This window comes from Scomber scombrus, chromosome 13 (genome assembly GCF_963691925.1).
Source record: "Scomber scombrus chromosome 13, fScoSco1.1, whole genome shotgun sequence".
Classification (NCBI taxonomy): Eukaryota; Metazoa; Chordata; class Actinopteri; order Scombriformes; family Scombridae; genus Scomber; species Scomber scombrus.
This window is the reverse complement of record NC_084982.1, coordinates 27,149,059-27,162,433: the sequence shown is the minus strand read 5'-3', so window position 1 is coordinate 27,162,433 and position 13,375 is coordinate 27,149,059. Positions and strand designations below refer to the sequence as shown.

The 13,375-nt window shown below is 37.0% G+C and overlaps 1 protein-coding gene across 1 annotated transcript in view; it reads left to right on the top strand.

Annotated features, from left to right (window-relative positions):
• LOC133992582 (glycerol kinase-like) overlaps positions 1-13,333 on the top strand; it is an 18,658-nt gene extending 5,325 nt beyond the window's left edge. The window contains 18 exon segments of the mRNA XM_062431262.1: positions 754-860; positions 1,022-1,072; positions 1,075-1,098; positions 2,896-2,975; positions 3,122-3,259; positions 3,381-3,490; positions 5,041-5,107; positions 6,714-6,749; positions 7,475-7,542; positions 7,674-7,716; positions 7,833-7,913; positions 8,039-8,117; positions 8,219-8,315; positions 8,554-8,638; positions 8,949-9,069; positions 9,780-9,923; positions 10,099-10,185; positions 12,175-13,333. Coding sequence (XP_062287246.1) covers positions 754-860; positions 1,022-1,072; positions 1,075-1,098; positions 2,896-2,975; positions 3,122-3,259; positions 3,381-3,490; positions 5,041-5,107; positions 6,714-6,749; positions 7,475-7,542; positions 7,674-7,716; positions 7,833-7,913; positions 8,039-8,117; positions 8,219-8,315; positions 8,554-8,638; positions 8,949-9,069; positions 9,780-9,923; positions 10,099-10,185; positions 12,175-12,188 — 1,432 coding nt within the window. The 3' untranslated portion in view covers positions 12,189-13,333.
• Positions 13,334-13,375: the final 42 nt, after the last annotated feature.

The window sequence follows — 13,375 nt, the reverse complement described above, 5'->3', positions numbered from 1 at the left end:
CTTTTTTTTTTAAAATTTGATGTGTGAAACTAAATTGAGTCCAAGGTTCAGTTTGTGTTTTATTGTCGGCACAAAAATCTGGCAAAGGTTGACTGATTATTATTGTCTACTGCATTTTAAAATGTATAACACAGTAGCAGAGGATGGTATATTTAACACAGTCTGTTGTAGTTAATATATAAAAACACATGCTATGATTTGCAGAGGAAATACAATACTCATTACACTGTATGTACGGACATCTACTCTTTAATTTGCTATATGTTTTGTAACAGAAATAATGTTTTTTTCCCTTAATGTAAAAAAATTAAAAAGTTAGGTCTTTGCAGAGGAAATTAAAACACTCATATTATTATCTATGAATTTAAGATGACTAAAATATACTGTATCAGTTGAAATCTGTGCCATAAATATTGTTATTGATTGACTTTAATTGATTGCTGTATTAATTAATTATTTACTGGTTGACACACTGAACTCTAAACTTATCTATGAGTCACTATGTAGCTTATATTACATGCACAATATGCATCAAATGAAATTATGTCAATAAATAAAGTATAAAAGGAAATAAAAATACTCATATTGCCTTTAGTTGAGTCATCTTACACTGTATATATTGACATATAGCCTTTAATTTGCTATATATTTTGTATTTTGATGCACATTTTAGTCATTATTAAGCACATGATACAAAGTTAGATCTAAATATTGTCTTATTTTATTATTCTAATGTGTGTTTTTATCCATCAGCTGGGTGGAAGAGGACCCTAAGGAGATCATGCAGTCTGTCTATGAGTGCATGGAGAGGACTTGTGAGAAACTGTGCCAGCTCAACATCGACGTCTCCAACATTAAAGGTGGGGAACGATACCGATTCACATGCTGATAACCGTTACTGACTGTGTGTGTCTTCACCTGGTAACTGTGTGTTAACCACACCTTACAGAAAAGGGGACGAGTGGAGGAGGTGAAGAGTCTTTATTGACTTTTTAATGATGTTGTTTGTTGTTTTTCTTAGCGGTGGGAGTGACCAATCAGAGAGAGACCACCTTAGTCTGGGACAAAGAGACCGAGAGCCGCTCTACAACGCTATTGGTGAGTCCAGTTTTACATGTGAATGAATGAAGTATAGGTACAGTTAAGATCATTTAAACACATTGAAATAAGGCGTGAATGTTAGAAAATATCAATATCAAACTGATCTATTAAATAGGAGAAAGGAAAAAAAGAAAAGTGGTTTAATTGAAGTGTATTTGTGGTCAGATCTACATTTAATTTAGTGATTTTTACAGTTTTTTTGTACCAATAATTTGAGTTAAAACATCTCTGGATACAAACTTGTGCAGAGTCAGCCTCATTACTTCATACTTCTTGGTTGTAACATCGTCCATTGAGCAAAAAACGAAGGCTGTGTCATCAGAGAAACAGCACAATTCATGTCTGGAGTTGCATCAGATGGTAGTGTCCTGTTTCATGTCTGTTCCTGTCCCCCCCACCCCTCCGACCCCCCCACCCTGCTTCACCCCACCCACTGTCCCGTGTGGCAGTGCTTCAGCTGTAGGAGCTGAGCTCATTAATGTTGAGCTCATTAATGTTAACCTCACCAGCAGAGAGAAGAGAAAGCTTTTCATTCTCAACCCTTCAGGCCCTTTTTAAAAAAAAGTTTCAGCCTCGATAGAAGAGTTTGTGTGCAGGCTGGAATGTGCCTGATGTGTCGGGGGTGGGGGGGTGGGAGGGGTGCATGGCCAGTCGACCTCCTTCAGTGTGGACAATGATTCTTCAAGAGGCCAGCAGGAATGTCCAGTTAGTCAGTACGAAAAGGCACCATGTGGAAACACATGCGAGTGATGTTTTTAAAGACTTCTGATTGCTTTCAGTGTGTCTCAGTGAAAATTAGACTATAAACATACCATCAGAACCAATTAGATGACTGAAGCATTATTATTTTTTTTTTTATCAAGGTCTTTATATTAATGTGTGTGTGTACTTATTCATTATACAAACTTTTCCCTGAATTTTAAGGCAGTTTTGCTCTCTTTAAAGATGCAGTGTGTAGAAATTAGTGACATCTGGTGGTAAAAACTTAGCATACATGGAGTATAATGTATAATATTCATGAGTATGTTTTAATTAGTGTATAATCCCATTTAAAATAAGAACCATTGTGTTTATTACTTTAGATTGAACCCTTTATATCGACACAGGGAGTGGAGGCCGCCATGTTGCACTATGTTTCTACAGTAGCCCAGAGCGGACAAACCAAACTCTGTCTTTAAAGAGGACCATTTGTGTTTTTAGCTAGTTTCATTCTCCTAAACGTTATAATGGGAGAGGGAAGGGTATTCATTTGGTTGCAGTGCCACTAAATCTTCACACTGGTCCTTTTTTAATGCACTGATTGAAATATGATCGTTGAATGAGTCATTAAACAGGTTTGGTAGCGCCGGTTTAAAATCATAATTCAAGCATGTATCTGTTTAATCAGGAGAAATGGCAAAGGGAGATTTATGTGCACGGAAGCAAAGTAGGGTGTGAGTATATTTGATTAGTTTTACAACAAGTGATGACCTTTTAAATATTAAAAACTGAGAATTTTAACCAAATTGAATATATTTCTATATGTTTCCATTTCATCAGGTCTGTGTTGTGTCTTCATGGCTCAGTTGTGGCTTCAGCATTGTTGGTTTAACCTAAGCTTTATATGTGGCAGAACTGGTGCTGCTGGTTCTTTATAGCCTCACAGCTGCAGGATAGTTTCCATTTTATATTTAAGGTTTTTTATCTCTAACGACGGATGATTTTTACTTGACAGTTTTGTGGAGTTATCTGAGCTGAGTTTAAGCTTTCAGGTTGAATATCTGAGGGGTAAATCTTCGTCTGCTGTGTCTGTAGTTTGGTTGGACCTGCGCACACAGTCCACAGTGGAGAGGCTCATCAACAAAACTCCTGGAAGAAACAAGAACCACCTCAAGGTGAGAGAGATGGACAGGAACCTTACTAATAATAATCTTTTTTGTTGTTTTATTGTCTGATATTTGAGTGTCTTCTATGAAGGAATGTCGTCCTCACGGTTGGACGAACGCTCTAATCTGAGTTTCCGCTGTCCTCGTCTCTGCAGCATAAGACAGGCCTTCCCATCAGCACCTACTTCAGCGCGGTGAAGCTGCGATGGATGCTGGACAACGTGGACGAGGTGCGACAGGCGGTGCTGAGCGAGAGAGCCATGTTCGGCACGGTGGACTCCTGGATCATCTGGGTAAGAGCAGCTCTGAGATTAAGACTTCAAATGATAAAAGCTGAGAGTATTTTGTGATATGATGCTTTAGTCCAGAGTTTTGCAGAATATAAGGTTCTTTAACTGTGTTATTTGTCCTCAGTGTCTGACGGGAGGCAAGAACGGAGGAGTCCACTGCACAGATGTATCAAACGCCAGTCGCACCATGCTCTTCAACATTCACACCCTGGACTGGGATCCTGAACTCTGCAGGTTAACAAACATTTAAACTCACACACACACACACATAGACAAACAGAGACGTACGATAACTTATCGCTGTCACATTTTAAAGAGACAGTCATCGTTTAGCTGGAAAAAGCTTTATTACTTCACTAGTAGTGTGTTATCTGGTGTTAGGAAGAATTTTATCTTATCCAGTTATAAAAGGTAATAACAGTAACACACATATTCATCGGGATCTTTCAAAACAATGTCTTATATGATTAAAGAAGAAACACACACACACACACACACACACACACACACACACACACACACACACACTCACACACACACACACAGAGTGAATCATGTGATTAGCGTGTGAACAACTAACTAGATTTTAACATATTTATTATGAGGAAACACAGTTCAGGTTTTTAGTGAGAAATACTGAATGTAAACATAACTGTGTTTGTTTGCAAGAAATCACGACAGGGTAACTTTCAAGACTTTCAACTTCAGATTGATGCTGTCGTTATATCCACACTAAAACTCCCATAGACAGTCTGCACATTTAAATTAAACATATTCTTCACATTTCCAGCTCTATTTATTTATATTCTGGGGCTCTACTGGAATATCTTTGCATGATTTAAACTTCCAGAAACACAATTCATAATTCAATAATTCAATGCCTTTTATTGTCATTGCACATTTTACAATGGAACATAACTACATACAGTAACATAAAACTATAGACAAGTAGACACATTACAGTCGAATAATGAATAAATACAATAAATAGTATAAAAACAGGGTGAATGCATGTACTCAGTTATATTGCACATAGTGAATAGTACAGATAATATTGCACATGATGATGGTATATTGAACGTATACAGGATTAATATTATGCAGCCTCTGTCTGAAACAGGTTGTCCTGTCTCTCTTCTGATTGGCCACCACAAAGTAAACAAACAGTAGTAGCAGGGATTTTACTTCTTTTTCTTGTTCTTTACTCAAAATATGAAACACACCTGTACACGTTTGAGTTGAAATCTGATCTGAAATACACGAGTTGACAACATAGCAGCGTAGCCTAGCAACAACCTAAGCAACAAAGACTATATAACAGGTGGTCATTTGATGGGGAAATGGAGGTAATTTAACTTTTGACTTTTAGGGAGTTTAAGAACTTTGACCATGTTTAGTATAGATGTCGGACCACATAGACAACAATATAAAAGGAGCTGAAAACAAAAGACTATAGAACAGAAGGCTGTTTGTGGGCTTGGGTGAATAATCTGATGTCAGTTCCATGGGGAAGTATTGAAGTAATTTAGCATCCAGGACTTTTGACTGTCAGGTAGCATTTTTACATACATCTCCTCAAGTTTTAGAGGTTTGACCATGTTTAGTATAAACACTGGACCACATAGACAACAGTATATAAGAGACAGAAGATCAGAAAAAGCATTTTATGTCCCCTATAATGCTCAAATGTTCTTGCCTGTCTTGTTTTTTGGCTGCTAATTCATGCACATACTTATAAACCTCGTGCATCATCATCATCTGATTGCTTGTTGTGTTGCTTTCAGGTACTTTGACGTCCCGATGGAAATTCTCCCTCAAGTCAGAAGCTCATCTGAAATATACGGCTTTATGGTGAGCTCAGTTAACCTTGTGTGTGTGTGTGTGTGTGTGGGTGTGTGTGTTTCTTCTTTAATCATAAGACATTGTTTTGAAAGGTCTCAATGAATATGTGTGTTACTGTTATTACCTTTTATAACTGGATAAGATAAAATTCTTCCTAACACCAGATAACACACTACTAGTGAAGTAATAAATCCTTTTCCAGCTAAACGACGTCTGTCTTTTTAAAATTTGACAGCGATAAGTTATCGTGCGTCTCTGTTTGTCTATGATGGGATCTTATCTCTGCACCATAACATGGTTTTACGTGTTTAAAATGTTTTTTTATGCAACATGCACCTTTGCCTCACAGTCCAAAGGTCAACAAAGAGGCAACTGTGTTTGTTTTCCTCACTTTTATAGGTCAGATTTTCCTTTTTTTTTTTTTAAACCTTTGGACACCTTTTTAATGGCAGGTTGTCAATTTTGGGGGCGAAAGTATTTCTAAGAGCCACAAAGAGACTGTTGATCTCTTTAGCTGTTACTACTTTTGCTTAATTGTATAGTTTAATCCTGATATTTAAACCAGTAATATTCAGTTTTATATTGAAAACTTTATGCAGCTCTTCTATTTAACCGGAGCAAAGGTGCTGCTGCTTTTAATACGATGATAACTCTCATCATAAACTGTGTGCACCCAAAGGCATCATCATAGATAATCAATTTTCCATTGAATAATAAAACGGGATCGTTCTTGATTATTAGGATTATTGGTTTCCAGAGAACAACATGAATTATGCATTACATCATCAGGTACAGAGTACAGTCTATAACTTTCGTTGTGATTTGGTGCTATATAAATAAATATTGATTGATTGATAACATGCTGACTGAATGAATTTGGGTGGGATTACTACAGTTTTTTATAGCAGAGAACATTTAATTATTCATATCCAAGAAATAAAACCCTTTTATGTCGATTACACTGACATGAAACTATAAAATATGTTGATATATCCTTTAATTATATGAACTATTTCCATGGATGTTGCATTTTCAGCTACAAACAGATATGATATTATTAGTTACTGACACTATAAGACAACAATAAGACTTATTTCATCTTAATAGTTCTTATCATATTTAGGGACTGGTTTGCAAATTCAGGATATTGGCCTGTTTGTGGTGGTGGAATATAACTTGTTAATATAGGCATACTGGTCTATGGGTTTGATCTCCCAGTCACTTCCATTGATTAGACAGTACTTAAACATCTTTTTGTTTAATCCAGATGTCTTACATGTGAACATATTTGGTGTTGATCCTTGCTGTGTGTTTTTTGAAGATCTGGGTCGAACCATTGCCTTCAGACGGGGGACGAATTAAAGGAAAAACCAACATAAAGTAACTTAATAAGCCACCACATGCTCATTGGCATTGATTATATATAGTCTGTGAACTCTACTGGAGGGTTGAACACCATTCTTCCTAAAGATTTACCCTCGTGGGGATTTTTAGTGACCCAGAGCCGGTTCTTCCTTTAATTTGTCCTCCTGTGTGTTACTGTTACAGTCAGCGTTAACCTGCAGTTTTATTTCTCCAACATCTAACCACGTGTCTGTTTCTGTCTCCTAACCAGAAATGCAACTCTCTTGCAGGAGTTCCTATCTCAGGGGTAAGGACCTTCACATCTTATCTAAATGTAAACTTTAAAAGAGTGACATCTGTATTTACCCTCCAGATGTTTCTGAGTGACAGTTTCCCTTAAAGCCCCTCTCATACTTAACCTGGGCTGACTAGCTCATCACTGACATTATATAGTTGTATATTTTTTCAATGCATATGTCAGTCTATATATCTTGAGGCATTTCTATAATGCAAAAAATAACTATTAGCATTATTGGGTCTGTTTTTATGTATTTAAAGCTTATTCTCATAGATTTTTTATAATATAAGTAAACTGGAACTGATGAGCTGGACTTATAAGTGTTCTTACAAGTGAAGTTTTCGTGTTATTATTTCCACAAGTAGTGAGTTTTATAGTCTGCTAATGTAATTCTGACATCTGTCGGACACTTGAACTGTTGGACCTGGTCACAATTCTTCCAGAACCACATTTTCAGGGCTGTTTTTAATGTTTTTTTATGCCTTAGAAATAATTTAGCTGGCATAATCCTTTTTTAAAAATCCTCAAATATCGATATTGGTGTTTAACTCAAAAAGCCAGTTCTGGTCAGGTTGTAGTTGTAGGACATTTTTAACACTTTTCTGGTATCTTATAGACCAATTTATGAACTGAAAAATTGACAGATTATTGATGGAAATAATAATTATTTGCAGCTGTAATTCATGTTCTGTTTAAAATGTACGACCTGCTAACGGTGACATTTCCTCCATCAGTGTCTTGGCGACCAGTCGGCTGCTCTGGTTGGTCAGATGTGCTTCACAGAAGGCCAGGCCAAAAACACGTAAGCCTTTTTAAAATCTTCTTAATTTAATCTCTCTTCTATATTAGTATTACAATAAGCTAAATCTACTTTTATAAGGACAATCAGAGACTTTCTAATCTTGTCTTTTGTCCACTCTCTGTCACATGAAGGTACGGGACCGGTTGCTTCTTGCTCAGAAATACAGGGACCAAGGTAAGATATCACACCAAAGAAAGATATTACTTATCTTTAATTAAAAATGATCAATTTCCATTTGTACTGTTGTTATTTCACTCTTAGTTAAACATGTTTATCTTCTGGTTTTTCAGCCTCTCGTGTCAGACCACGGCCTGCTGACCACCATCGCATACAAACTGGGGAAAGACGCGCCCGCTTCTTACGCTCTAGAGGTGTGTGAGAGACTTTTCATCAGCTTCACTCATTTAGAAATAAGTTTTAATGGCTGATTTGTGATTATGAGTCTACTGAAGCTTTGAGGTTGTTTGAGTCCAATGTTTTTGTGTCTTCCTCTCAGGGTTCAGTGGCGATCGCTGGCGCAGTGGTGCGATGGCTGAAAGACAACATGGGCATTGTGCAGTCGTCCTCAGAGATCGGTACATAAACTTACACCTGAACACATCACGCTTCCCTCCTGCCTTGTATAAAGTAGAATAAGTAACAACTCTTCCTCCTCCTCCTCATCCTCTCCTTTCAGAGAAACTCGCAGCTGCAGCAGGAACGTCTCACGGCTGTTACTTTGTGCCGGCTTTCTCTGGACTCTACGCCCCCTACTGGGAGCCCAGCGCCAGAGGGTGAGACAGACAGTCAGCTGTGAAAACACACATTCATGCTGCGATCTCACCCTAAATTGAGCAGAAAAGAGCACTCTTATTGATAAAAGGGTCAAGAAGTTGTTGGTTTTTTTGCTCATATTAGACCAGTAGAGTCTCACTTTCTAACTGAGCTATAATAGAGTATAACACAAGATATCATTTAAGCTTTATAATGCAGCAGTTGTCATGACATCTGCTTCCTCTGTGTGTTTTCCAGCATCATCTGTGGACTCACACAGTTCACCAACAGGAACCACTTGGCTTTTGCTGCTCTGGAGGCCGTCTGCTTCCAGACCAGAGAGGTGAGCAGCTTCTCATCACTTCCTGCTGGTTTTTAAAATATTTTTCTATTTAAATTGTGGTTTTTTTTGGGTTATTTTAATATTTTTCACTGTATAAATCTATAACATCTCCTATTACATCAGCTTTATTTCTGTTATCTGCTTTTTTTTTGTGCCAATTTCTAAAGCCAAAAGCTGTTAATATTAATTTTACCTGCATGTAGAGTTGTTCAGGTGTTTAAAGACGCTGTTTGAGGATTTTATAAACTGAAATAAGCTGATTTGTAATCAACTAAATGGCATGTTGTGTGTGTGTGTGTGTGTGTTTCAGATCCTGGACGCCATGAACCAGGACAGCGGCATCCCTCTGACTCAGCTGCAGGTGGACGGAGGCATGACGTCCAACAGTTTACTGATGCAGCTGCAGGCTGACATCCTCTGCATCCCCGTAGGTAAGAAGACCACCCTCATATAACACACACACACACACACACATAATCAATACATTTGCATCTCTAAGGGACTTTATATATCAGGGTTAGTGTGAAGATGCAAAGTGAAATTGGACTTAGACTAAGAATAATCTGTTACAAAAGGGTTAGGGTTAGGATGCGAGTAAAGTACACATTAAAGGAAAAGCAGCTCAGGTAAAATCAAAGCTGAAAAAGGTGAATTTGTCTTTCATGAAAGCAGCAGAGCAAAATGCAGCATCACTAAATTCACCTTTTAAAGTTTAGAAACCACCGCTGACGTGAATCTGAACCTTGACTTCAGACTCGTTCTGTCCTTTCTGACTTTTGTCCCATTTAGAAATGACACACACACACCCACACACAACCCTTGACACACACACACACATATATATACAGTGTGTATACTAGAGTAAGAGAAGACAACAAACTGTGTGTACATAACTGTGTACACATGAACGTTTCATCATTAGTTCAAACTAAAACTTGACAGTACAACGTCCATCATACTGTACAAATGTGTGGATACCAGGACACATCTACTGCTTATCATACTTTATTCATCTTAAATAAAGACTGTGTTACCTAGGAAACGGGGATAAATACAATTCAAACTTCCTGCTGTGTTTGCTGACACCCGTTTCTGTCATTTTTGACCATTAACTCTGTGTTTCTTCCTCCGGCTGCTCCAGTGCGACCCGTCATGTCAGAGACGACGGCTCTGGGTGCAGCCATGGCAGCGGGGGCGGCAGAGGGGGTCGGTGTGTGGGACATAACCGCCGATCACCTCCCACACGTCACATCTGTTAAATATGAGCCTCAGATTCACTCTGATGGTAAGAAAACTTAAGCTACCAGCTGATTCTGAGCTGGGAGATCAGATTCTTTGCTGCCATCTAGTGGACATTATTATCATGACAGTGTCTATTTATTATTTTACATATTTCTAACAAAGTAAAGGAGGAAAATCTTTGTGTATAACCTCATCTAACACGTGTGTCCTCATCACAGAGAGCGAGTTCCGCTTTGCTCGCTGGAAGAAAGCCGTCCAGAAGGCCATGAACTGGGAAACCACAGAGCCTTGCTGCAATGGAAACGGTACAAACTCTTAATATTTCTGTCTTATTGAATTAATGTATGACGGATAGAAGAAGTGTTATCAATCTGAGATATATGTGAGTTATTGTTAGTGTAGTTTTTGTGTCTAATGTTGCATATATTCATCCTGAATCTGAAGCAGTGAACAGCTGCAGGAAGCTGACTTTGATCCATTTTAGACGCTCTCTCTCTCTCTCTCTCTTTTCTTTTTCACTGACAACAGGTTTAGGGAAGAAGATGAACGGCACTCCCTGGGGGGTTCCTCCGACCCCTCCCCCCACCAGAGTGGACCCCTAAGGTCCGGCATTTATTGCTGCATGCCATGTGTGTGTGTGTGACAGTTTGAAGTGCAACAACTTATTTTGCATGCTCGTCAGGGTTTCTGCAGGTCTGCAAGTGCTTTAAAAAAAGTATTTAAGTCAGTTTCATGTCACAATTTGAGTTTGACAGGTTTCTCTTGCTGTTATCATTTCACCTGTTCATACTGGACACTAAGAGATTCCTTCATGATGCACTTACAATGTACTTTTTTATACTTTTGACTGGTAGTGTAAGTGCAAAACTGTATTTAAAAGTTGATCTGAAGCTAATATGAAGCTTCAGTCGTCCAAATGAGTCAAATCTTCATCTTCCAAAGTCTTTTTGTTACTATACTTCCACCACAGCTCAACAGAGGAAACACTAAGAGGAGAATTTGATGCTAAAAAGACAGTAAATGTGTCAGATAAGCTTCACATCTACTTTAAAATACATTATTTTTACACAGAAGGAGGATTGTGGATTTTGGCCTCCATCACTTTATATTATAAGTGCATTATTTAGGGATCTTTTAATGGTCAGTATGAAAAGGAGGAATGATTACAGCAAGAAAAACAGCTTTAATGTTGATATGATTGCAGACACATACCTCAGCAATCTTTTTCCTACTCATTAATGAATCCATCTCATTTCTGCCCCTTATCCGGTCTAGGAGATCATATTAATTTAAGTAATTATATCTTTAAGAATTATTGTTATAAATAGCTTGGAAGTACTGAAAATATGGTAAAATATGAATTACTTTGACTGGTTTTCCATCATACTTTAATGCTTTGATCTAATTGACCAGTATGACTGTGAGTCAAATATTAAAAATCTCTTTTTAAAAGTGAAATGAGACTTGATGAACCTGCAGAAACTCTCTTATGGAGTCGACTGTGCTGCATGTTCACATCTGGAAGAGTCACTAACACGGTGTGATGAAGGTTGGGGGACGATACAGATGTTTGTCTTTATTAATACAGAGATTTTTAAGTTACTCTGACACAAAATTAACAGCATCTGAACATCACTGGAGACTAACTCTTTAATTATGAATAATGGTCTAGTTTTAGCTTCTTAATGGTCGGACTGAAAGGGAAATAATCAAGACTTTATCTGAGTGTAAATACAGTAAGTGAACAGTTGAGTAAATGTGGGGATTGAGACCAATGCACTTGACAGAAAGTAAGAGATAAAAATAAATAAAGTTAAAAAAAACAGATTAAAAAGACACAATTAAGAAGATAAATGTAAACCCCCTTTTCTTTTCTTTTTAAATATTTCTTTTTATTTAATTTCTTCTTTTTTTCCCCAACCTCTCCTGGATTTATGTCATACTTGTTATTGCTCTTATGCACATATATTTAATCTCTCCCAAAAGTTTGTATAAAGTTCATAAATCAGAATATATATGTAAAAAAAAAAAAAAAAAAAGAGAATATTAAAGTTAAAGAATGATGATAATAATCATTTATGCAGCTCTATCATACCTCTATATCAGTGCATGTTTCTGATGTTATTATTAATAATAACTTATTAACCACTTTTATTCCTGTTGAAGACGATTTTTACACATTTGGTTGCAACCTGCTTCAAACCATTTCTGTGTACTAACTTATTTTCCTCTTTATGATCAACCAGAAAGGCGGTGTCTAATATTTACTCTCTTCTTTTCTTTTCACCCCTCAGATCACCAGCAGTAACTTAACTGAAGTATTAACACCTTCACTGGAAACCAGGAAGAAGAAACGTGGCTCACAGTGAATCAACAAGACTTGACAGCTGCTCACATGTTTGAGCTGATATGTAGCCTCGCTAGAAGAAGTAGTAACCCTCCACCCGACCCTCCGACCCTCCACCGAGACTCTGATGACATGACGGACAAGTTAATCATCTAAAAGTGAAGGATCGTGGAGCCTAAAAGGGAAAAATTAACCATTAAAACTATGAATTTACCTTTTTTTCTTAAAGGTTAATAACGTCTGAAGTGTCACACAGATGAACCTCATCACTGTAACAAAGCGGGAGGGGGGAGACTGTACTGTCTTTATTTTTATTTTTACTGTACATACTGTTAACTTTTTCCTTCCGAACTTTTGAGATGTATGAAATTGAAACATGAAGACGCTGAAAACTGATGTTAGAAATGGTTACTGCTAATTTTTTGAAGAGGGAGGAAGAGGAAGCGGTTTGTGTGATTGGGAGTGAAAAAAAACTTTCTAAAAAATGGGTCAAAAACATTAAAAAAAAAAAAAATAAGTTGATTGCAGTACAAAAGCAGCAGATAGTGTGCAGGCTCATCACAGCACTTTATAATTTATCCTGTGTATGGAGACATATGATTATGAGAGCCTCACTTCTTTATTTTTATTTTATTATTTTAAAGGGAATCGTTTCTTTTTATGAAGGGATTTTTTTTACACTATTACAAAAGTCAGTGCTAAGACTAATCAACTCTAGTACAATCCATACAGTAAACAAAGCAATAATAATAATAATAGTATACTTTGAATGTATGAATGCAGTTTTATATAGTAACTTTTTAAAGTGACCTTTTAAGATCCGAGCCATCAAAACACAGTAAAAATGATTTTTGAAGCTAATTTTAATGCAAAAATGAAGATTTTTCCTCATTTTTAAATATGAATGTATAGTTACTGTATTCAAATTTTGACTTTAGTAATTTTACTGAAAAAAACCTGTGTTTAACTTTTAATATGTACATAATTTCTGCAGCCTGTTTGCTTTTTTTCTCTGATTTTTGTTTGAGATGCACAGCAAGAGTGGTTCAACTCTACTGGAAATGTAAAGAACTGACTTGTATAATAAACACGAGTTCCTCACATCATTTAACTCAAGAGTCGCTTCATTGTAATGCACAATATAAATG